The sequence below is a fragment of the Piliocolobus tephrosceles genome, chromosome 5 (assembly GCF_002776525.5).
Source record: "Piliocolobus tephrosceles isolate RC106 chromosome 5, ASM277652v3, whole genome shotgun sequence".
Lineage (NCBI taxonomy): Eukaryota > Metazoa > Chordata > Mammalia > Primates > Cercopithecidae > Piliocolobus > Piliocolobus tephrosceles.
This window is the reverse complement of record NC_045438.1, coordinates 73,069,392-73,094,924: the sequence shown is the minus strand read 5'-3', so window position 1 is coordinate 73,094,924 and position 25,533 is coordinate 73,069,392. Positions and strand designations below refer to the sequence as shown.

The following is a 25,533-nucleotide window of genomic DNA, read 5'->3' as shown; positions in this document are numbered from 1 at the left end:
AGAGATGGGATTTCTCCATGTTGGTCAGGCTGGTCTCAAACTCCCAATCTCTGGTTATCCCCCAGCCTCGGCCTCCCAAAGTGCTGGGATTTACAGGCATGAGCCACCATGCCCTGCCTAATTGAGACAATATTTATACAAGGGAAAATTGGTCTATTATAAGGCATAGCCATAGCAAAGGTCTTAACATGTGCTCCCAGCTCTCCCTCTCCTCCTTTTCTTCTCTGTACCAATGGTTCTCACACTTCGTAACACTCAGAGGTACACTGGGCATGAAATAAAAGCAGGAGAGGATGGGACAGCATATTCTGGAGATCTGTTTTTCTTCTTAAAAGCCACTCATTTGAAATTCTATCAGAAATTTATATGCCTAAAATATTCATTACCTCTATTTTAATTATACAAGAAGCTTACAACTAAAATACTCTCCCAATCATCTAAGAGACCACCACTTAACAGTATATTAGATGCAAACATTTCAGATTTTCCCCATGAGCCTGAAATTTAAACATTCAAATTTGCAAAACAGAAGTAAACTGGAATAAAGACATTCACAGAAAACTATTTCATATCCATTAGTTATCATTTACACATCAAATACATACAGCATTAAGACCAAATATACAGAATTTCCACATTTATATACAGTAATCAACATAGTGCACAATTCAAATCTATCTTACAATCAAGTGTACAAGTTTAAATATGGCTTTATAAACTACTAATAACTCTGCTAAAGTAACTCATAGATCCAGAAATAAACACTGAAATGCCACCTTCACACTGGGGTCATCATTCAGCAAGATGCTAATCATTGTGTTTGCAAAACAGATGGTGCAGGTAAGTGTTTCCAGGTGGTGTCCGCCCATTAGCCCCCAAGTAGCTGAAATGTGGGTTCGAATTATGTCAACACTGGCCCTTCCTATCTCAGATACCTGCAAATAAGTCTGCACATCTTCCACACATTTGAAGACACAAGATTATAAACAAATAGAAAAAAAGACATGTAATCAGTGAGATGATGAATTACCAGGCATTATCAAAACATGTTTTTCAGATTGTTGCTGAAATTCACAGACAATACATCCTGCATTTGCATTATCTGGGTACCACCCCACCCCTACTTTCTTTTCTTGTTTTGCTTAACTCAGTGGGTTGTTAAATCTCTCCGGAATTTTCAAGGCATTCTAGATCAAGTGGTCCCAAAAGCAGAATTAAAAAGTGCAATCTTAAAGGTGACATCAAATTGTTCATCCTTCTCTTCCCCAACCAAAAATGCCTATTTTAAGTAAATTAAATACGTTGACCTAAAATCATGCATCCATGCTTATTTTATATCTGCTTTGCCACAAATGGTATATACACATTCTCTAATCAATTACAGGCATCTGGGTGCTACGCCTAAAGACCCCTTGTCCCATTCTCTAAACTCCATTGAGGACCAGAAAATATATTTTTAAAATGTCTGTGTTTGCTATGGTTTTTAATGTTTACATCAGGAAAACAGTATATACACATACAGCAGTGTATACATATATACATATATATCATAAATAAATACATGGAGGGGCATGCTCAGAAAGTTTTATTAATGGGGTGAATAAGCACAAAGGTTTGGAGACCACTGCCTAAAAAGGGATGATCTGGGCTGTCTCCAAACATTTAAAAGACTTCTCTAAAACAAAATATACATTGCTTTGTACATTTTATATTTATAAAATGGAAAATATATGCCGCACTCTTGAGAGACTAGAAGGAAATTCCAAAAATAAAGGAGTAAACATCAGGGCCAGACCCTCTAAGTTGCTAAAGTCCCAGGCCTGGCTTCAGAAGGGGAATGGGGGACATGAGCATAGAAATTAACATAAAGATAAATGTGACTTCAACACTTCCTGCACTGGCCACTTGTATATGCATAGACAATCCTTCCCTACGTAGATTGCACTTGTTTTGATTTACAAACCTGTACTTTTTATTATTTTAGCAAGATGGCACCATCTAGAAAACTTTCAATTGCCTGATACATCTCTACCACAGCCATACCACATGGTTGCTTGAAACTTTGACATTTGTTACTGTTTTCTTCTCTCCTCCTATTCAGCTAAATTCTAATACCACCAAATGAAGGACTCAGACCCTAATTTTTTCAACATCACCATGGAAAAACCATCGGTGTCATCAACATTTGAGTTGTCAGATATTTGGCATGATGTAGATCACTGGGAAAAAACATGTGTTTAAAATAAGCATGTTCTGATCCCACGAGGCTTATTACTTGCAATAAAATCATTTTGACAGGAGTAACACAAACATGTCACCCCTACTGAAGCAGAAGTCTTTAGCCTTATTTCTGCAAAAAACAAATCCCAGGCATAATTTTTTACGGATAAAAATACAATCATTTGGACATGGTTTATATTTTAATAAGCCAAATATAATCTCTTGTAGAAGAGAAGCAAATACGAAAGAACATTTCCGATTCTGAACAATGAAAGAGGAAAGAGGAAAATTATTTTTTAAAGAGGAGGAAGATAGTAAATATTCACAGCATTCCTCTTTTTCAGCCCTCAGTGAACAATTATATTATATTCCCTCTGCTATCTGTTTAGCCACCATTAACTAACATAGCAATTCAGAAGTTGGATCTTATTTTTTTAGAAGCCATGGGGTAACTAAAAACAAAAAAGGTATTAAATAAGGAAAAAAGCTTAAGCATTACTAACAAATGAAAGTTACTCTATTCCAGAGCCACAAATAAAAATAAATGCATGCCAGTGGGGGGTGGGAGGTGAATTAGTCACATTTAGTAACACAACTTTTTATAAAGTTAATTGATTATGATATATATTGCTTTATGGTTAGTGGATTGTTTCAAAAATGCATGATGGCCATTAAGTTCATTGCTAAAATTATTTGTGTGCAGAACACCAAAGTACTGTGTCCATCTTTTACTCCAGATGACTTGTTTTCCCACTGAAATGGTCAGTTTGGTGCTGCTAGACCATATCTATAGGTTATTTGTTTTATTATTGCAATGGTCCCCTTTATTTGTCTACCAATTTGACAACTTAAGGCAATCATCCCCATGAAATTTGAGCATCCTAGTTTGTCATGGTCCAGCCAGCAGCAGGAGTTTTAGAGGGCCTAGGTCTGGGGACAAGTTCCTTGCTTTGGCGAAAGCAGAATGGTTGAGGAGGTCACCCTGTCAGCTCCAAAACAGCTGAGTCCTTTTTTTAAAATCTATGTTTCAATGCCCCCTGTAATCATCGTTAACAGGCAAGGCTAATGTTGCTGGTTCCAGCAGTCTAATCTCAAAGATTAAGGAAACTTAAATATCCTTAAGATATTCTTGAAAGTCAGGGACCAAAAATCTGAGTTTCTACTAAGGAATTCAGATGAGGAAAACATGCCACAAATGTTCGCATCCACCCTTGACACTAGCAAGAGTCTTACAGGTAAGAGGCCCCTCCCTCCTCATCCACCAAGGGGATCCTTTCGAACTTCCCAAGTTATATCCAGACCACTGGAAGCAACTGAATAAAGGTCAAGCACTTCACAATCACATGTAATTGATCCCTGGACCTGTTAAAGATGGGTTGCCAGAGCCCAACATTTAGCCTGGGAAGGATTTGTCATTGAATATACTTCCATCAGTTCCAGTTTGACTTAAATAGCATTGCATATAAAGGAGAACAAAGGATCTTGGGTCATAGTCAGGAACAATAAAATAACTGTACTCTGTTAAGTAAATAAATAAATAAAGGAAGAATAACCTGAGTTGTTCCCTATCAACAAAACACACCAACTTTTATTGAAAATACACTCAACAATTGTTCTATGAATGATGAATGAATGAATACAGGAAAACCTGATTGTGCAGATCTTTCTTCTGTAAGGAGAAATCCAGCCTCTTCTCTCCCACCTTCAGCCGAGGCTGATTGCCCTATCCATGCAGAAGCGGTGGGTTTCAGGGCTGAAATGAAGTGCACTTGGCCCTGAACTCATTTTGATAAATCAATTTTGGGGGTGGTTAAAAGATAAATGACAAGGACAACAACAAAATCCTATCACTTTCAAAATTTCAAACCTCCAAACCAAAATTTTCTCAAATAACCTAAGAGCACTTCTTTCTTCTTTTCTGTCACTCAAGACATACTGAACATGGATAATAGAGATTACTTTTGCTTGCATAGCCTGTACCAATTTCTCTTCTCTCTAGCTGTGTTAAAAACAAGAACAAACACAATGCTAACATTTAAAGACTCTTGGGAACAAGACTTTTTAACTGGGTTCCATTAACCCCCTGAGGAAACCATGGATAATTTCAGAAGGTCTCTAAATTTCCTGAATTTATTTGTAACATTTTATATATTTCCATATACGTGTTTTTCTGGGAATAGGGTATAGAACTTTCATTAGATTATCAGTGGAGTTCCTGACACAGAAAGTGAAAAATCACTATTTAATGGTATGTGACCCACTCTCTGAGCATCTTTCCCATGCAACCTTCAGGGAAGAAAATGATGAGTGCTTCATTTTCAAAGGAAGAGATTATCATCAGCTGGGAAGCCTTCATGTGAAGCTGACGTAGTCAGACCTTGAGAGATGGGCATGACTTGGGCCAGTGGAGCAGGGAATAGAACATTTCAGAAGGACTGGCATGAGCAGAGGCACAGAGATGGGCCACATGAGGCTTTTTTAGGCAATGGCAAATGGATCAACCTGGCTGCACTGGATGGCTCTCATGGAGGAGCTATGCAGACAAGGTGAATAAAGGTGAAAACATCAGACCCTAAGGAGTACCCCTCACCCTGAGGCAATGCCACACCCCATCAGGGCCAGAGCTTTTTAGAAAGATTAATCCATTTGTAGTGGGTGGAATGGAACAGAGAAGCAGCCAAGTAGGTAAAAGAGGCTAGAGAAGTCTAGGCAAAAAGGGATGCCCTGAAATCAGACTTCTGTGCTGTTCTATTTGCCACTCTGCAACCAGTGTAGATTCGAGGGCCAGGCACAGGGTAGGTGCTCTGTAAATATTCAGCAAGTGAGGGAATGGACACGGGTTCTTTAAAAGATACATAAGAAAGTATGAGGAGTCTTGGTGATTTGGGAATCCATCTTGCTATTCTTCAGAGTCTAGCAATGCCCTGCAGAGTCTAGCAATGCCCTGCACTGATGAAAGGTCTCTTGTATTGGTCTTGACCAGGCTGAACAAAAGTGAAGGATTCCAAGCAGGGAATGGCTGGAGATGTGCTGGTTCTCTGAACACAGGGTGACTTCTCAGGTAACATGCATTTTATAAGACAACAAAGCCAAGGTGGTATAATGGAAAGAACCATCAAGGGCAAGGTGGTGTAACAGAAAGAAACCATCAAGGGCAACGTGGTGTAATGGAAAGAACCATATTGACCTCAGTTTTTGGTCCTGCCCTTCAAATAAGTATGTATGTGACACCGAGCCAGTAAGGTGCTTTCTACAGCTAATTTTGAGCACAGCTATGCATTTCTATGACTCTACATTTTCTCTCAAACAAATCTAAGCAAGACCCACAACGCCAAAATCCTTAGTATGTCTGTTCCTTGAACCTTAGCTTTTTCACAAAAATATACTCTAATACCCCAGTATACATGGGCAGGGCTCACTTGAGGAGTAGACTGCAGTTGTGATTCAAGTCCAAGTTGTTCCAAGTCTGTGATTAGTCTTCCAGGTAGCCCACAGCCTTGGTAGTGTCACTTTCTACAGTTCATTATGTAACAACAACAAATTGGTAAATGCTGACAATATAGTTCATCTTTGCATAAATATAGATTGTCCCTATATCTGTTCTGATGGAGAGTAAAGCTCAATGATTCTGCTCATTAATCTTGTTGAGTGAGGGTGCAGGTGGGCAAAGAGAGGTGGATACAAGAGCTTGATTTACGTTTACAATGAGAGGTAAAAAAGGAACGAATAGCCTATGGGTGTTTTGTCCAACCAAAAGCATCTGTTAACATTAAAGACCACATACTTCAAGTTATCTTCCAGCAAAAAGGAAACACAGAACTTGAACAAGAAGCCAGATGACCAAAATGTCCCTTAACTTCTTATTGTTTTTTCTTATAATTAGCACCTGTTCATGAAATGGGAGAACATTTCAAATCTGGGTAGCTTAAGAATGAAGCACATAAAATTAGATCCTTCCGGATAAAGACTCACACCATGGTGACTTTGTCTTGGTTATTCTGTTTGCATAACCCACCTTGGGAAAGTAAAGCAGGAACATATTCTAGGGCTCTAAATCAAATTGACACCTACAAAATGTTGATGCCCAGTCATACGCTGTCAGGCAAGTGCCCAAGACTCCAGGTAGCAAAGTCCATTCATGCCCCTGTAAGAGGTACCTGGATGGAATGACTTATTCTACAACTTCATTTTCAAAGTTGGTTCTCCACATACTTGTATTCCAAGTAATACAAAATTAAAAACATATATGAATCTACATTCTCATAACTTAATCATCCTTTGAGAGAACATACATCACACTTGGTACTGTACAGTAAGAATAAATTGTTTATAGAAAAAAATTCCAATACATTTCTTTTCGGCTAAAATGTGGTGGGAAAAGGACAACCCATGCTTTGTGGAGACAGGTCTGCAGTCCACCTGTTCATTATATTCATATTTTCAGTGCAGGAGTCTCCCTAGTCACATAGAAATGCCACCAGTTGGCCTTAAAACACACTTGCTAGAGAGAGGGGAGGCAAACAGTCCTCCCAAATGACGCTGGAGCCTCAAACAGGCTTATCCATTCATATCTTCTCCACCACATTCTTATTAGGCATCAAATAGTCCCTTTAAATAAGACTGGTTTTAATAAGATATTAACAACTAAGTTTCTCGTGGAATAAGAATTTCTAACTTAGGGTATCTCAGCACGTATTTCCAGTCACATATGCCCTACACAATTGCTTAAGTGGTAAGCAGCCTTAAAAACTCTCCTCTCTTTACCTCTTTGTGAATCTACAGCAGTCTTTTAAGATTGTTTTGCAAATGCTATATTCACAAAGAGGTTTTTTTTTTTTTCAAGTAGAGTGCATGGATTTCTCAGAAGTTTCTGTATTTTAAGAAGTGCCTCTTTAACCCCATAATGAGCAATCCTTATGTTGGTCAGAAGCAAAGCAGTTTTGTTTGCAGTTATAAAACTTGGCTCTCCTAGCCCAAATTCAACAGCCATCACCCAGGATCTCTGCCCCATGTGTCTCTGGAACATGTCCTAAAAAAAAGAAAAAAAAAAAAAACTTCATCTTTAGAAATAGGGAGCCTTCACAAATAGGGGTAAGCCAACAGTTCATAGAATACTTTAGGGAAAGAGAGAGAGAACGGGGAGGAGACAGCAAAAACATTAAGACTTGTTCTCAGCATTGTTCTCCTCTCACTGGGCAGTGGCCTAAAACACCAGAAAAGTTGCATTAATAAAACTGCATATAATCTAACACTGCACAGAGTGCTTTGATATAAGTATCCTCTTGCTACTTCATCTTTTCAATACATCTTTGCAAGTTCTGTTTTAAAAAAGATGTTACAAGTTGGCAGGCTTCTGCTTACAAAAATCAATGAAATATTTTCCCTTCAACTCTATGAAACCTGCCATATTCCTGAGATTTATTCTCCTCAAATAAACCAAACATAGGCAACGTAACACTCTGGAGTCAACACAGAACATGCCAGGGTGAGTTCAGGCAATGAAAGAACCACTTTTCTGCAAATACATGGTAGAATTGAAGACTGTTTGTAGCTGTCGATAATTTGTAAAAACATTTCCAATGTTCTTTCAACAAAAGATTTTGATTCAGCCAAGATCACAGAAAGGTATGATGACAAAGTCCTAAGTGTACCTTTGTGTGTATTTCATCTGCTCAGCTTTTGCAAGTGACTGTGGTGGTGGTTGCCTGGATATGGAATTCCTTTGCCCTCAAATCTTCACATGCATGAAGTGCAGTAAAGAATAAAATGCTGTGTTTATGTCGCACCACTTCCAAGAGGTTTAAAGCGCCGTACGAATGTTACCACATGAATCCCCACGACACCCCTGTGAGGTAGGTAGGTGGAGAGTATTGTCATCCCCACTTTACAGGTGGGAAAAATGAGGCACACAATAGTTAATAAGAGATTTGCTCAAAATCACACAGCTAGTCACTGGCAGGGCTTAGAATAAAACGTATACTGATTAGCACCTAGCACAGTGCTTTGCACATAGTAGGTGTTCGTTGAATATCTGTGGATTTTATTTGACTTATGTCTCAACATACAATATACACACATAAAGTACAAGCAGCCACCATAAAACATTTATCTCCTACATTTTCTCTGATGATATCTCTCATTACTTCAAATCCTGGTGGATGAAGGAGGTTCAAGAATCCATCTCACAACTAAGACCTCAAGGTTGAAGAGGATCATCATAAACACTATCAGCTGACAACCCGCTCTCACACCTGCTCTACCACACAATATTATTAATAGTTTTCTAATGAAAACAAAAATGGATTTCAGGAACCATGCTGACATTATTATTTTTTGCCTGTTTGTTTTCAATGGAGTCATCTGAATGGTTCTGTGTTTTGTTTGTACAAAAAAGAAATAAGGCTGCTATAGTCCAGTTAGCATGTGAAAACTGTGCCAAGCACGAAGATCTCCTCCCAGCTCGGATGGATTGCTACCTGGGAAAATGGACTGACCCAGGGAGTGGCAGGTACCAAGGGAGAGGGTCAGCGAGGCTGGACGTCACTTGCATTGTTCGTGGTCTGTATAGTCATCCATGTCCACATCCGAATCAAAGAGTGAGTGTCCAGTAAAATCCGTGTCTGGGGTTCTGGAAAAACTGTTTTCTGCTCCCTCATCTTCAAAGGTCTCTGTCCTTGAGTAAAAGCTAAAATCCAGCAGCGGGGTGTGGGTTTTGCTGCCTTCGCTGCTCTCCTCAGACTCATAGATGGTATTGTCATCATCATGGTGCCACTCTGGCCAAAATTTCCTCCTTATCCTCTCACAGTACATGGCAAGGTTGATCAGCTCACCTGCAGTGTGGTAAGGAAAGCAAGGATTAGTTCTCAAAGGCAGCAGTCTACCACGTCTATGGTCTGTGTTCCCCCAAAACTCCAATGTTGAAATCCTAACTCCCAATGTGATGGTCTTAGGAGGTGAGGCCTTTAAGAGGTGGTTAGTTCATGAGGGCCAGGCCCTCATTTGTGGGACTAGTGCCCTCATAACAGAGGCCTGAGGGAGCTGCCTTCCCCCTTTTACCATGTGAGGACACAGTGAGACAGCACTGTGTCCAGGAAGCAGGAAACAGGCCCTCACTCAGGCAGGCCCTCGCCAGATCCTGAATGGGCCAGAGTCGTGATCCTGCATTTCCCACCATGATCCTGCATTTCCCAGACTTTCCCAGACTCCACAACTGTGAGAAACGCATGCCTGTTGTTTACCAGAAACAAAGTTTACGGCATTTTGCAACAGTGGCCCAAACTATGACATCCAGCCACTAGGCTTTCTGGGAAACTGGAATAATGGGGAAGGTAAACATTAACAGTATTTTTCCATAGAGATACTGTGAAAATATTTAGGTTTTTATGCACATAATAAAAACGGTGAGTGAGAAAAGTTAAATTCAGTGAGTGAGCAGAATGAAATGAAGAAGTGAGTCTGATGATGAGAAGTGGCGGGGTAGTTTATCCAAAACGGCAGATAAACTACCATCATTTGGCTTTAGGAAGCATTTTATTATTTTATGTTTACATATCAAGAGAACTAATGCTTTGATTGGTTCATATATAAATTAATTTATATTCCATGAAAATATATCAACTGTTGGTTGCATTAAGTCAGCCAGAAGTAATCATTTACTCAAGAAAGTTTTGCAATGTTGCTATGGGCTGAGTACCATGCCAAGTAGCTGAAAAAAGTTATGTTAGGACATACGCTTTTCCCCCCAAAAAATCCATAAAATGGATAACTCAGAATTGTCTTTATGGATAAGTGTGCCTGCAAACACACTTAGTATAAGGTATTTTTAAATTTGTACATGAAATTGAACAGCGGTACTCAGGATCCGGGTCCCACTCAGTCACTAGACTACTTGTTTTTTACATGAATCAAAGGAACTCTTGTGTTAAGTCACTATTACTGTCTAGGCATTTGTCTGAAACGTGACACTCTACCTGGCCTTCATTTCCTAATTTCAAATGAAAAACAAAGAAAGAGGGTGAGTTTCTCCCTTTGATCCAGCAGATGGCAACATTGCTTATAAATATATGATTTGCTACTGTCTCTTATAGGACATTATTACTCTGAGTATCTTTGGATTTAAGTTATATAAACATTCATTTATAGTGTAAATAATCCATGTTTTAGTGCAGAAAATTAGAAAAAACAGATAAGCAAAAAATAAAAGCATTACCAATAATCCCATTCCCCATAATAACATTTTCATTTATGTTCTTCCAGAAATGTACATACTTACATATACATTTACATATATTTACATGTGCTATATAGGATTTACTATCTATTCTTTTTCTTATCCTACTTTTTTCCACTTAACAATGTACAATAAAAATCTTTGAATTTCACATTCTGACCACAGTAGTAACTGCACACTGTTATAAGTACCGTAGCTTCAGTTTATCTTTATGAATCCCCATCACAGGCTGTTTAGGTTGTTTCCATATTAATGGTTTGTTAATGACAGTTTGTCACTACTCTATTTAACTTTTCTGTTAAGGAAAATAACATATTCTCATTTTGGAAAATTAGAATTAGTCTGTATACAGAAACTGTACAAATACATAAACAAGAAAACAAAAAGTACCCATGATTTCATCGATCCAAGATAATCACAATTAACATTTTGGTGTGGCCGGGCGTGGTGGCTCAAGCCTGTAATCCCAGCACTTTGGGAGGCCGAGGCGGGCGGATCACGAGGTCAGGAGATCGAGACCATCCTGGCTAAAACGGTGAAACCCCGTGTCTACTAAAAAATACAAAAAACTAGCTGGGCGAGGTGGCGGGCGCCTGTAGTCCCAGCTACTCGGGAGGCTGAGGCAGGAGAATGGCGTAAACCCGGGAGGCGGAGCTTGCAGTGAGCTGAGATCCGGCCACTGCACTACTGCACTCCAGCCTGGGCCACAGAGTGAGACTCTGTCTCAAAGAAAAAAAAAAAAAAAACATCTTGGTGTAAGTTCTTTCAGTATTTTTTCTATTTACCTATTGCCATTATTATTATATATTATCTTCTGCAACATTATTGTAAACATTTTCCCATGTTAAAATTTTTCAAAACTTGATTGCTATTTTGCTTACACCCCCTGCAAAACAAAAGCAAATCCCCCCGCTTCATGGATCCCATGGACACGTACTGGTTCCAGGTCACCATTTCCAGTCTTCTCAAATTATAACAGCTCAGCCCCCACTATGTAAAAATCTATTCTCGTCTAAAAGATATTTGTGCACATGCTCAGGAGCCAGAAACTCAGAAGTCAACACCATTGCTCCTTTTGAGGAGATGCAGCCTGGAAAACCTTCACTTACTTTCTCCCTCATGGGGACAGTCACGAAATGCCTCACCAGGTATTGCTGCCAATGCCAGGGAACCAAGAATTGAATAAAGATGTGAAGGCAGCAGCAAAAGAAAATAAAATATCTAATTGGGGAGGTAAAGAGACATCAAAGATGAAATACAGTCACTTCACAGTAGGACCTGGGGCCAGCCCTGTTTGACTCAATCAAATCCATTCCTTACTAGCTTTTCCTACAGAAAATCAGAATCTATTCACAAGATCCACGGGATCTATGAATACCACTTCATTCATGGCTTTTCTTTCTACAGGCTTGTTTCTTCACCTTTCTCCGGAAGAGTTGCCTGCTCTGTGACCATGTGACATTAATACCACTTCAGTATGCAATAATAAAAATTAATAATCACAATAGCAAACAGTTATATAGTCCTAACTGTGTGCCAGGCAGGTGAAGTGCTTCACTCACCTGTTGAATTCATATTAACCTCCTTACTCCTCATGCCCTTCATCTCCACTCAGCTCTCCACTGATGAGCTGACAGCATAGCCTGGGAATTAATAGTATTGCACTATCTGTCATTGAATATTTTTCTGTAATTATTCTTGAGGTCTCAAGACTTGTGAGGAGACAGGTGCCACCCCTTAATGGCAATGAGTTACCATAAAAGAAGTGATCATTCCCACATGTAGTTGAGAAAGGGTTTGCTTTGATGAGCCAAGAGCTGGGAGCCCACACACTCCTCAATTCCTGCCCCTGATAAAGAGTGAAACAGAGAATGGACATCTATAGTTGGGTTTTATCTTTTTCTGGCTTTGCCTATCCCTTTCTGTGGCTAGATTCTCCATCAGCTGAGCCACTTAACATGCTACTGGACAAAAGAACAGAAAAAGTTGGCAGCAGAAATAGGCTGTGTGGAGTGGTCTGTGTGTGTGTGTGTGACAGAGATAAGCCTGTGTTAATATAAATGCCTCTACAGGCCGGGCGCAGTGGCTCATGCCTGTAATCTCCTCACTCTGGAAGGCCAAAGTAGGCGGATCACCTGAGGCCAGGAGTTCGAGACCAGACTGACCAACATGGCAAAACCCCATCTCTACTGAAAAATACAAAAATTAGCCGGTCGTGGTGGCAGGTGCCTGTAGTCCCAGCTACTCAGGAGGCTGAGGCAGGAGAATCACTTGAACCAGGGAGGCGGAGACTGCAGTGAGCCGAGATCTTGCCATTGCACTCCAGCCTGGGAGATAGAGTGAGACTCTATCTCAAAAAAAAAAAGCCTACACAGAAGACATAAACTTTGCAAAATAATAGAAAAACTGCATTTCTTCAAAATGTACTCAAGAATCGGTAACAGTTTCATCCACTGGACTGGTAAAAAAAAGTCTGATAACATCCAGTGCTGATGAGAATGTGGAGGGTCAGGCATTGTACTACATGGCTGACAGAGGCATACATTGCTATAAGCTTTTTTGGAAAGTAATCTGGTGTTATCTATCAAAAATTTAAATGTGCATATCTCTTGGCCCAGGATTTCACTTTTAGTACTCTATTCAACTATAATGAAAGCAGTGGTATGTAAAGATATATGTACGTGGATATCAAATGAAGCTTTTTTAAGCAAAAAAAAAAAGAAAAGAAAAGTAAAAGATGAAAACAGCCTGAATCTCCATCAATAGGTTTTGATTAAATACATTAAGGTGCATCTATGCTATAGAATACTGTGAAGCTGTTAAAATGATACGATATTCTGTTAAGGGAAAAAAACAAGTTATAGATAATGTGTATATATGATTCCATTTAGTTTAAAAACAGTGAAAATAAACTGAAACACATATATGCATATGCAAATATGTACATGAAAAAGGGCACAAAAGGATTTACATTAAATCCTTAGTATTGGTTATTCTGTGGAAATAATATTGGACATGGATGAGGAGAAGGCCATAAATTTTTTAAACTATACCTTTGTAATTCAACTTACTGTAACCATCATGTATTACTTTTCATATTTAAAAATCCAATACAATCAATTGGTAAGAAACAAAGTGATATTCTCAGACAACTTGAGAGGATATTTATCAGAAAGCCGAATGCCCCTCTACCCAGAAGACAATCCCAGATAGAATAAAGACTTTCTCTTAAGGTTTCTCAAATGGAAACACCCTCCCTGCTCTTTGAATAAAGTGACACATTTTATATTCCTGTATTCCTCTAATTTCTCTAATAATCAAAACATTCTGTACAATTTGATGCTGAAAACATTGTCAACCAAATCCAGAATCCAGAACTAAGGTTCTCCCAGCTGCCAATCATGCAAGGCAGGAATGCGGGTGAGAGAGAGGCCTGCCAATGTCTCACAGCAGTACCTGCCAGCCCTCGGTCACAAACCAGCAAATAACTTGGAAAACCTAGGCCAACATCCAAACACACTCATTTGCTCTACAGGTATTTACTCAGCACCTCCCTGTTCCAGATCCATGCTAGGCACGGATTATACCCTTGGTTGCTCCTTTTAGCATCCGTCATGCAGGCATAGAGGACACTGAGCATATATCCTCTTCAGAAAAATTCCTAAAATACTTGAATACTGTAAGGAAAACACCCCCCTTCCCTTGTCTCCTTGAAGCTAAAAAATATTAATTCACAGATCTCCAAATACAAAAACAGGCCAAGGTAATTTGATCCAGCCCTTTCCTGAAACCCAAATCTCCTCACAGCAACCTCCTCCTGAACACTTCCCTCCAGATGGAGGATAGTAAGAGTGCAGGAGTGCGGAGATATTTACATGCTGGTCAAGGAGATGCAGCATTTTTTCCACTTTTTAATCTATCAAGTATTAAGTAAAAAAGACATTCAAGTACAATAAATAATTGCTGGTGAAAGTTGCTGAATGAGGTTTTTCCTAGAGCACGGAAGGCTGGACTCCTCCTAATTCAGAAAATCGCATTAAGGTCTGTGGTTTTGATAGGACTCTGGAGGACAGGCAGACACGCTGCAGAGTTCTTGACCCATTATGGCTTCAATTTCACTTTTCTCAGCTTTCTTAAGCGCTCCACATCGGTTCTAAGGAGCGCCCCAATCCACATGCAATTCTCTAATAAGAACCCTGATTAAAATATCAAATCTGACTCCACATTAAGAATGTTGCTAATAATAAAGCTGATATTTTTTTAGTATAAAATTGGTAAAATTTCAAAATACATTATATTCAACCCCAATCAAGGAACAAAAATTGGAAGTACTTTCAGACTTTGCTCATGAGAATATAAATTGGTATAATCTTTCTAGAAAGCAATGTAGCCATGTAGACCAAGAGCTTATGCCCTTTGAGAGAGTAATTACCGAACAAGAAATTTAGCCTAAGGAAATAACCAGAGATGAGCAAGAGTATATATTTATAACAATATTCACTATAGAATATTAGTAAAAGTTATTTAAAACAACCCACAAGTCCAGAAATAGATTAATCACATAAATTACCATGTAGCCACAGGATAGGATATTATGCAACTATTAAAAATATCATTTTGAAGAATATTTCATGACAAGGGAAATGGCCAAAATACAGTTAATTTTAAAACTTTAGGTTATAATTGTATCAACATTATGGTCCCAGCTTAAAATACATATATATATATACCTCTATTTGATAAAAGATTAGATACATACCACAATATCAGCAATCATTCTCTGTGAAAGATGGTGTCACAAGTTATTTTTTATTCTTTTAAAACTTTTCTATCTTTTCTAAATGTTCTTCAGTAAGCAAATTATTACTCACATTTATATGTCTATCTAGATAGATAAATGCATACATATTTATATTCAAAGCCTGTCCTTCTGCTCATCTAAACGAAGGAAACTTTCATACTATTCTACATGGTTCCAGAAGTAGCTTGTGTGGCTTTGTAAATAATACGTTGGACCAAAAAACTAATATTCATCCAAACACACTTACAATGAGGCAAGGCCATTGGTGCTTCTGCCGTTCCAAAGCTAAAGCAGAAAACTGCCTGAATCCGAGCCATTCACATGCCTAGGTTTCACCCAGTTCTAAAATCTCCAGGCTACTTGTTGTTTCTACTTAATCCTTCTCACATTACCTCTTGAGAAAGTCTCTACCACAGAGACAGCAAAGGCAGGGAAAGAGGTTGAGAGCAAATTACGGCAGTAGTAGTTTGGCTGCACCTTATCAGCTTCCCTCCAAAGATTTAGAAAGGGTACGGAACTAATGCCTAAAATGGGATTTAGAGATCCCTGTGGACTTTAATAATTCATGCTACACCAGTACCCAGGGAAAGTTGGAAGCTACTTTAAGAATCAAAGTACATGCAACTATGTGCCAAAAGCCCCCTGCAGACAACGGTGTCAGACTCCCCAGATGTGCATGAGACCCAAAATCAATCCTCCAAAAGGCTGATCATTTCTTCCAAAAGAACACTAAATGCCTCAAGTCCTTTCAGGAAGTAACAGAGAAAAGGGCCAAATCATAACAAAAAATGCATCATTTCTGAAAGAAAAAATTCTATAGAGTCTGTGAGTTCTACTGATAATGGGGTCTCTAAATACTTCAGACGAAGTAACAGATGACCACAACAGTGTGTGTGCACATTTGTATGTGTATGTGCACACGTGTGTATGTAGGGATGTGTTCGGGTAGAAGTGTAGGTATAACTGTACAAGTGAGTGTGTGGGGGGGTATGTATAGAGTATGTGAGTAGATGTGGGTGGGTGTGTACATGTGGGTGTGTAAGGGTGGTATGGTAGGAGAATGGAGGGAACAGAGTAGGAAATAATAGGAACAGAGAATGGATATAAAACACAGCCCTAAATAAACTAAAAGGAATCAACATCTTTTAGACCACTATGGAAAAATATGATTAAATTAAAGGGAAACTGATATTTTAAATGCCACAAACCTCACCAATGGGATAACATATTTAGTTTAGAGAAGTTCCAGTGTATTGCAAAACAAGGAATATCCTCATAATGACCATTTAGGAAATTAAATGACAGTCCATACTATCCCTAGTCCCACTCAGCTGAACTTCCAGAAGACCTTAGATCAATACCTAACCATTCCAATGAAGTCTGATAATGTATCTGGGGCTCTGTCCCCATCAATAAGAGGATCTGGAGAGTGAGTGCTGCTGGTGTCAGCCTGGTCTAACCTCCTGGGCATGCACATGAATCGACACACACACACACACACACACACACACACACACACACACACAGAGCTGCAGGCTCCACCACCTCCCCACCCATCTACATGACACCCACACATGACTGCTTGCCTGCCTCAGTTTCTTGTATGATTCTGCCTTGCTTAGTTCCATCCATCCATCTATCCATCCATCCATTCACCCATCCATCTGTCCATCTGTTTATCCATCCATCCATTCACCCATCCAGCTATCCATCCGACATTTATTAAGAGCATTCTATGTGCTATTCTACTGGTCTCTCATCTACATACCCAGCCTGCTCAGTTGGACATAAGAATTTTGATTAACTCTTGTCAATCCTCTTCCCCAAACCTAATTATTGAACTTCGATCCCCACATCCCTGGCCCCCAGGTACTTGCTTAGGTACTGCCTCAAACAGTTCCCACGCAACTATGCAGGGGAAGCCTCTCCCAGAAGCCCTTGCTGCCACATACAGATGCTCCTTGACTTACATGGGGATACATCCCTATAAACCCATTGAAAGCTAAAAATATCATAAGTCAGCTGGGCATGGTGGTTCATACCTGTAATCTCAGCTACTTGGGAGGCTGAGATAGGAGGATCACTTGAGGCCAGGATGTCAAGACCAGCCTGGGCAACACAGGAAGACCTCATTTATTTTAAAAAAAAAGTTTTCTTAATTAGCTGGACATGGTGCCTCACTCATGAAGTCCCAACTACTCAGTAGGCTGAGACAGGAGGATTACTTGAACCCAGGAGTTTGAGATTAGAGTAAGCTATAATCATGCCACTTCACTCTAGCCTAGGCAACAGAGCAAGACCCCATTAAAATATATATATGTATATGTATATGTACATATGTATATATGTGGGTGTGTGTGTATATATACACATATATATATAAAGTCAAAAATGCATTTAACACTCCTAACCTGCCAAACATCATACATTAGTTTAGCTTGCCTTAAACGTGCTCAGAACACTTACATTAACCTACAGTAAGGCAAAATCATCTGGCAACACAGCACACTGTACAGTATCAGTTGTTTACCCTCATGATTATATGGCTGATTGGGAAGTGTGGCTCAATGCCACCACTCGGCATCAGAAGACAGTATTTCACCACACATATGGACAGCACAGGAAGAGATCAAAATTCAAAGTATGGTTTCTACCGAACAAGTATTGTTTTTCACAACCTTAAAGTTGAACAATCATAAGTCAAACAATGGTAAGTCAGGAACCATCTGTATATCCCACCACCCTACCCCACCACACACACACACACACACACACACACACACACACACACACACACCCCAAGATCTGGTCCCTTGCACATCAATCCAAGGTGAACTGTCTTTCTGTATGCTATTTCCACCATGAATTTTACTTTTGGCTACAACCCCACACCCACCCACACATATGTTCATCCTCTAGCATGGGTTCTACTTATCCTTGCTCCTTAGCTTCCCCTGTCATGTCTCTTGTAATTCGGACAGGCCTCACATCCAAGATACACATCACACAAAAAAAGTACTAAGATTGCATTGCTTTGGTCAAAATTAACATAAATAATACTTTGGGCGACCGGGCGTGGTGGCTCATGCCTGTAATCCTAGCTCTTTGGGAAGCCAAGGTGGGCAGATCACTTGAGGTCAGGCATTCAAGACCAGCCTGACCGACATGGCAAAACCTCATCTCTATTAAAAATACAAAAATTAGCTGGGCATGGTGGTGCATGCCTGTAATCGCAGCTACTCAGGAGGCTGAGGCAGGAGAATCTCTTGAACTCAGGAGGCGGAGGTTGCAGTGAGCCAAGATTGCACCACTGCACTCCAGCCTGGGTGACACAGCATGACTCTGTCTCAAAAATAATAATAATCATAATAATACTTTGGAAAGCACTAGACTTACAAAGTATTTGTTGACATTTTCATTTTCCCACGGTCTTGAACTTTTTAGCTCTACTAGTTTTATTTTTTAATTTAAGACAGAGTCTTACTCTGTCACCCAGGCTGGAGTGCAGTGTCATGATCTTGGCTCACTGCAACCTCTGCCTCCTGTGTTCAAGCGATTCTCCTGCCTCAGCCTCCCGAGTAGCCGGGATTACCAGTGCATGCCACCATGACCAGCTAATTTTTGTGTTTTTAGTAGAGATGGGGTTTTGCCATGTTGGCCAGGCTGGTCTCGAACCCCTGACCTCGTGATCTGCCCGCTTTGGCCTCCCAAAGTGCTGGGACTACAGGCATGAGCCACTGCGTCCGGCCGCTCTGCTACTCTTAGTGTATGATCTACAGCCACTCTGTTAGAACAGGAGGAGAGAGTGGCTTGAATGCAAATGGCACAGAATCCTATGTACTTATAGTTACATGTGCAACATCTAAGAACAGTTTAGACTCAGAAGATCTGAAACAGCCAGTGAGTTCATCAGCGTCACCCCACCGTGGTTGCTGTAGCACTGGATATACCAGAAAGTGGGGAGAAAGTGCCCAAAGGAAATTAAGGAAGACCAGCAAACCAAGGGCAGTAGGTGGAATTCAAGCCCTATTTCAGGAACAAATCTTAAGTCCCACTATGTAAGCAGATGGAAGAAAAGCGCTAGCATAAAAACATGGCAGGATCTGTGTCAGCACTACTAAGAACATAGTCTGGGCAAGACAACAGGTGAGAAGCCCAGACTCCCTTCCACCCCAAAGTATCCTGAGTACAAAGAACCAACCCTAGCCCTGTACACCACAGCCTGGTGTCTCCATGAAGTACACCCAAGACCAAAGCGTTGGTCTAGAATTCTCCACTGTGCTACCCCACTGCCCACCCAGCCCCAGTACGCCCCAAAACCTGAAGAGGTGTGTAGGGCTTGCCTTTGATCAGCCGTTCAGGTCTTGTCCCTGGTAAGGTCCACATTGCCTGTGCCAAGTGTCCAAAGACAGTGGCGTCAAGAGTGGAAAGCTTGGGCCCCATGATGTACTTCTTATCACCTGCAGTAAATAAAGCAGAGAAGTCACTGGGCTGGCCCGCACTACCTCACATCATCACAATGGCATTCAGCACACTCTATTACACATTCTTATACTGAATACCAAAAAGCTTTGCAGAGTCGAAATGCATGCACACCCTTCTGCTTAAAAAAAAAAAAAATAGAACAAAGGTAAAATGAATTAAGCAATCATGTGATACATCAACCCATAGGATAGAAACACAAGGAATATATCAAAATAAGCAGATGGGGGAGGGCATTCATGGAAAAAAAGGAGAATTGATCACCACCAGACCTCTAGGGAACCCATCTCAAACTCTAGTTAAGTAAAGTCTGTGATGCTTAAGAACACCTAGAAGTTTGCTTAAATCGTCTCAAAAGTAACCCAAAGCAAGCACAGCCAACATCAGCACTTATATTATTAATTTAAATACATTTCCCCAGGAAAAACAAGAAGCCTAAGCTCCTTAAGAGGTTTGGAGGTGAGATTTCCCCTGACACTACATGGTCCTGGCAAGGTTCTCACCTCTGAGGACCAGCTTCCATGGAAAACATTAAGAGAAGCTATGAGGTCACAGGCTCAGCCCTGGCATCAGGCTCTCATGAAAGGATGTTTCACACTACTGCTCCCATCTTTCCATTTCACACTACTGACTTCATCCAGGCCTTGTCACCGGACTATCACACTCAACCTATTAAAACTGACCCAAGTCATCTCCCAGGCTACTGTTAGACACTGCTGCATATGGAAGGAGCACTGGGGGAGATGTATCTGCCTAGTTCACATCCTGGCATCACTGTTACTCAATGTGGGAATCTGGTCATCACATAACCTCTACAGCCTCAGTTTTCCCATCTGGAAATGGGGATGAAACTAAGAGTGTCTATTTCTTTGGGCTATTGTGAGGATGAAATGACATAGTGTACATTAGCACTCATGATAGCCCCTCCCTTTCTCCAGTCCTTTCCACATCCCACCTGACACTATCAACTTCCTAAGACCTTTTTTTTTTTTTTTTTTGAGACAGAGTCTCGCTCTGTTGCCCAGGTTGGAGTGCAGTGGCATGATCTTGGCTCACTGCAAGCTCTGCCTCCCAGGTTCAAGTGAGTCTCCTGCCTCAGTCTCCCAAGTAGCTGAGATCACAGGCAGCTGCCACCACGCCCGGCTAATTTTTGTATTTTTAGTAGAGACAGAGTTTCACCATGTTGGCCAGGCTGATCTTGAATTCCTGACCTCAAGTGATCTGCCCACCTCAGCCTCCCAAAGTGCTGGGATTACAGGCGTGAGCCACTGCAGCCGGCCCTAAGACACTCTTTTAATCATGTCACTCCCTTCAAACACCTTCCATGGCTTTTGAAATGAGTTATGAAATGAAGTCCAAACTCAACTTAGAACTTAAAGTGCATTATACATTGCCTCCAACCCAGGTTCCAGCTTTATCCTTCATTCCTCCCTTATCCTAGTAAACCCAGAGGCCACCCCCATTCCCCAGCACACTTTATGCCTCCAACTGCTACACCTTTGCTCGTGCTGTGCCCACCCTTTCTCTGACCCCACAACTTATATGTGCTCACCACTTCTCTCGAATCAATTCTATCCATCCTTCAAGCTCCAGCTCCAGCCTGCTTTCAAAGCTTTCTGGTGGCAACAGGAGCTTTCAGTTCATACAGTCCTGTATTTACATCTCCCTTTTGCACATATAGCCTTATAGGATTTTAAGGCATTTAATGCCTATTAACCTTCTCAACTATAAAATGAGAAGAATAACTGAGGTGACTTGAGTAGAGCACACAGCAGATATATCCTACCTCTTCTCTCTCAGGCTTCTTGAGTGACATTTTTCCCACAATGCTCTATACACAGTGTGTGTGTGCGCGCGTGTGTGTGTATGTGTCTGTGTGTGTGTGTGTCTATGTGTGTTTGTGTGTGTGTGTGTGCATTTTATCTTTCCAGCAAAATTGTTAGCTCTTTGAAAGTAAGGGTCAATTCTTGCTTTTATTTAGCAAACCCTTATACCACATTTACTACATGCCTGGCCTGGTTCTACAGGCTGTACTCGAGGAATATCTACCCCTTTCACCACTCTTGAGTGACAAGCTGAGGAAACTGAGTATCTGATGACAATGCACAGGAAAGACAGGAAGGGGAAATGGTTGGAGGTGGGAACACAAGTTAACAACTGTTACAGCACAAATGAAGCAGGAAGTGATTTTTAAAAATCATTTCTCCTATATATGCCATAAGGACCAAGGAATACCCTATAGTAGGGCAATATGCTGAACCTAACCAAATTGTCTTTTCTGGTGAGGACAATCAAGTCATTCACGTTAGAGCCCTTAGTTATTTCCCATTGTCAACCAAATTCTCCATCATTTGAGTCTTATACCATTAGCCAAATACTGGGGGGAAATCCAGAGAAACTACTACCTGGACAGAAATAATAACGAAAAATCAGATACCATAAGAGGTAATTCCTAAGGTGTTACTCCTGGGGTTGCATCCCGCTGTTGCCATGCCTCCACCGCACCCCTGCTGGCATTAAGTGAATGCAGGGAGGCAGAGGGAAACTGTACGGAAGCTCTCCTGACATCCTGCTAGGGCAGGAGGGCGTGTCGGCCAGGTGGCCCAACAGTCCTCCCTATGGGATTGTACCAGGCTCAACCCATTCAAAGTCCAAACACAGGACTACCCACATACTGGAAGCCATGAGAGGGCTTCAGGACCATTGTGAGAAGGGCTACACACAGCCTCAGAGAGAAGAAAACAGGATTTTTGTTGTGTGTGTGTGTGTGTGTGTGTGTGTGTATGTGTTTTAAGAGCAACAATGACTTCGTGATCAAAAAAAAAAAGGAAGAAAGACAATGTTGCTGTCCTTGAATTACTCAAAAGGACTCTAAGGGAAACGCCAGAGTAAAGTCCATTAATTTTGAAGTCTGTTGTAGAATCCAAAGACTTTAAAGGCAAAATGTAAAACACAAATATGAATAAAAATTTGGAAAACCTAAAAATAGAACACACAGGACTTTGATAAAAAGAAAAAAATCATTTAAAAAAATCATTTGAACCCACACTTCAAATAGTGCATATAATTTTGGCCAAAATTCGCCATCTGGCTTCAAAATGTTAAAATAGAAGAATACTGAATTAGTGAGTAAAGAACAAGGCTGAGAATGCTACCACATCTCCCGACTTCTGGCCGAAGCTCTCGGTCTCCACAATGTGCCACAATGATCTTCATCTCAGAGATAAAGACCGCATGGAACAGCAGGAGGGTTGAGCTGTGAAAGTTTACAAAAGGATGCTTTCATCAGGAAGGAATACAGAATGCAAAAGGGAAAAGAGAACCGAAATCAGGTGTTTTCAAAGGTGCCTGCAAAAATATAGGTGGAATCTACTATCTTTTTTTTTTTTTTTTTTTTTTGCTGAGTGGCAGATATAAAATTATATATGTGTACACACACACAGGACAGTTACGAATGTCAAGAATACAAAAATATCCCATCATTCAAAAGTCCTCATAGTACCTGATGGCAGAAAGCCTTTTTAAATTTTTGTTTTAAAATAATTTTAGATTTACAGAAATGTTGTAAAAATAGCACAGTGTGTCTGTGCGGGTATTTCTGGATGAGATTAGCATGTGAATTAGTGGACTGAGTAAAGCAGATTGTCCTCCCTAAGGTGGGTGAGCCTCATCCAATCAGTTGAAGGCCTGAATAGAACAAAAAGCCTGACCCCTCACCTGAGTAAGGAAGACAGATTTCCTTCTGCCTAACTGCCTTCAAACTGGGACACTGGTCCTCCAGGGTCTCCACTTTGCCAGTTCACCCTGCAGATCTTGGAACTTGTCAGCTTCCATAATTGTGTGAGCCAACTTTGTATAATGAATCCTAATGGATCGGTTTCTCTGAAGAATCCTGACTAATACACCTTCGCAGGGCATCATATCAGGAAGCATGTAATGTCCTATATCTTATGACTATGATATTAATCGTAACCATGTGGTAAAGATGCCATCTGCTAGATTTTTCACTATAAAGTTAAGATTTATTCCTTTGTAACTAATAATCTTGACAGAGACACTTTGAGGCTTTATAAATATCCTGTTTCTCCTCAAACTTTGGCCTGCTAATTTTAGTGTCCATTGGTGGATGTTATCTGAAGCAAATGTTACTGTAGTGTTTGCTTCATTGTGAGTTTCGATTTCTCTCATTCTTTGTATTGATTAGAATTCTACTGTCCTTTCTTTCCCATTTCCTAATGTATTCAATTATTTATTTATGTAAGTATGCACTAATGGATATCTATTTTATTCTATAGGCTATAATCCAATACTCTCATTATTTTGTAGCTCAAATTGTTCTAGCTTTGGCCTTTGGGAGCTTGGCAAAAGAAATTTTTTTTAAGGAAATCGAATTAGATTTGACTCTGCTTAGAGACAAAGAGGCCAAGTTAAAGGCTTCAGACTGCAGCACTCTTGGGGTTCACAAAGTGGCCCCGGATCTCACGACCAGGGGGTTTTGACAAAAGCAGAACACTCAGGACACTTGTGAAGGGCACTGAGGGAGGAGACTTGGGTGATGAGACACTGTGAGCTTCATTTTTGGGAGGTGAACCATCCGGTGACTTCCACAGGATGGACAGAAGCAGCTGAGGGATATGCAGGCACCTGTAACTCCCCCGCCAGCCTCCAAGCTCAGAATGTGAACTGTGAACCACTGGTGAGGGAAAATGAAGATTGAAAACATCAAAGCCCCAGGTGTGAAGGGACCAGGGTACATCAGACCTTCTGAAGTATGCTCCACCTGAGGCCAGCTGCTAAGCACCCAGAACACCTCCCCAAGGGTGCAGAGCCCTCCTGATGATGAGGGTGAGTCTACATGCTGATAGTAGCAAAGTGACTTCAGGTGCCCAGAGTGACCCAACAGACCTCATGGCTTGGTCTTCAAGTGGCAATCAGAGAGCAGAGACCAGGAATGAAATACGAGGACAGTGACTATGCAGCCAGAGGGAGGGGCCATGTGGATCTGGAGAAGGAGAGCCCCCAGGGGGAGTGGCAGGGGGAGTAGCTGGTTCTATTGTGTGGCTGGAGAATGACAGTTGGCCCTGGATATCTGTAGAATTTCATATGACCTCTCCTGGTGGTTTAGGCAGCTCCTCTCTGTGAGAAAGGCCATATTGTAGATGAAGGAACCATTGGGACACCCAAGGATGACCAAAAACTGAGTGGAAGTACTAAACCATGAATAACAAGAATGTTAAGGGGTTCTGATGGACATTAGCTCTCTTACACAGACTTGAGTTCACTGTGATTGGACTATGTCATGGATCTTTGGTTATAAACCTTTAGCGACCTTGATTAACCCAAGGCTGCTTATCCTGACCACCAAGCCTGACCAGCTCTTCCCACATTGTCTTCCACTTCTGTGGCTGTCATGGGCAGCCACAGAGGGTTGACCAGGAGATAAGGGACACAGCAAAGACAAGAGTATGTGGAAGAGGACTGAGCACATAGACTAGGTCCTTCACCCCCACTGAGTAGTAACTGAGTGGATGGCTGGATGAGCAGGGCAGGGAGAACAATAGAGGACAAAGACGCACAGTTGTCCAGGGAGAATGGAAGCAATATTGAGTCTGAGAAGAATGTCTAGAATCTAGGCCTGAAGACTTAGGCCAAATTGAGGGAACTAGCAAGCTGCAAAGCTGAAGCAAGCTGAACTTGATGAGCAAAGGAACCAAGAGAATAGGAGGGGACAAGCAGAGAGTCACATGCACCTGAAAGTTCCATTGGGGAACGGGGGGCATACGCAGCATAAGTGAGGAGC

The 25,533-nt window shown here is 40.9% G+C and overlaps 1 protein-coding gene across 4 annotated transcripts in view; it reads right to left on the bottom strand.

Moving 5' to 3' along the window:
- Window positions 1-562: 562 nt before the first annotated feature.
- The window catches only part of FAXC (failed axon connections homolog, metaxin like GST domain containing), a 77,893-nt gene continuing 52,922 nt past the window's right edge, over window positions 563-25,533 (bottom strand). For all 4 annotated transcript variants that reach the window (XM_023205890.2, XM_023205889.1, XM_023205891.1 and 1 more), the window contains 2 exons: window positions 19,595-19,711; window positions 563-9,050 (listed from right to left, as the gene is read on the bottom strand). In XM_023205890.2, coding sequence (XP_023061658.1) covers window positions 8,761-9,050; window positions 19,595-19,711 — 407 coding nt within the window. In that variant the 3' untranslated portion in view covers window positions 563-8,760. The remainder of the gene's footprint in view (window positions 9,051-19,594; window positions 19,712-25,533) is intronic.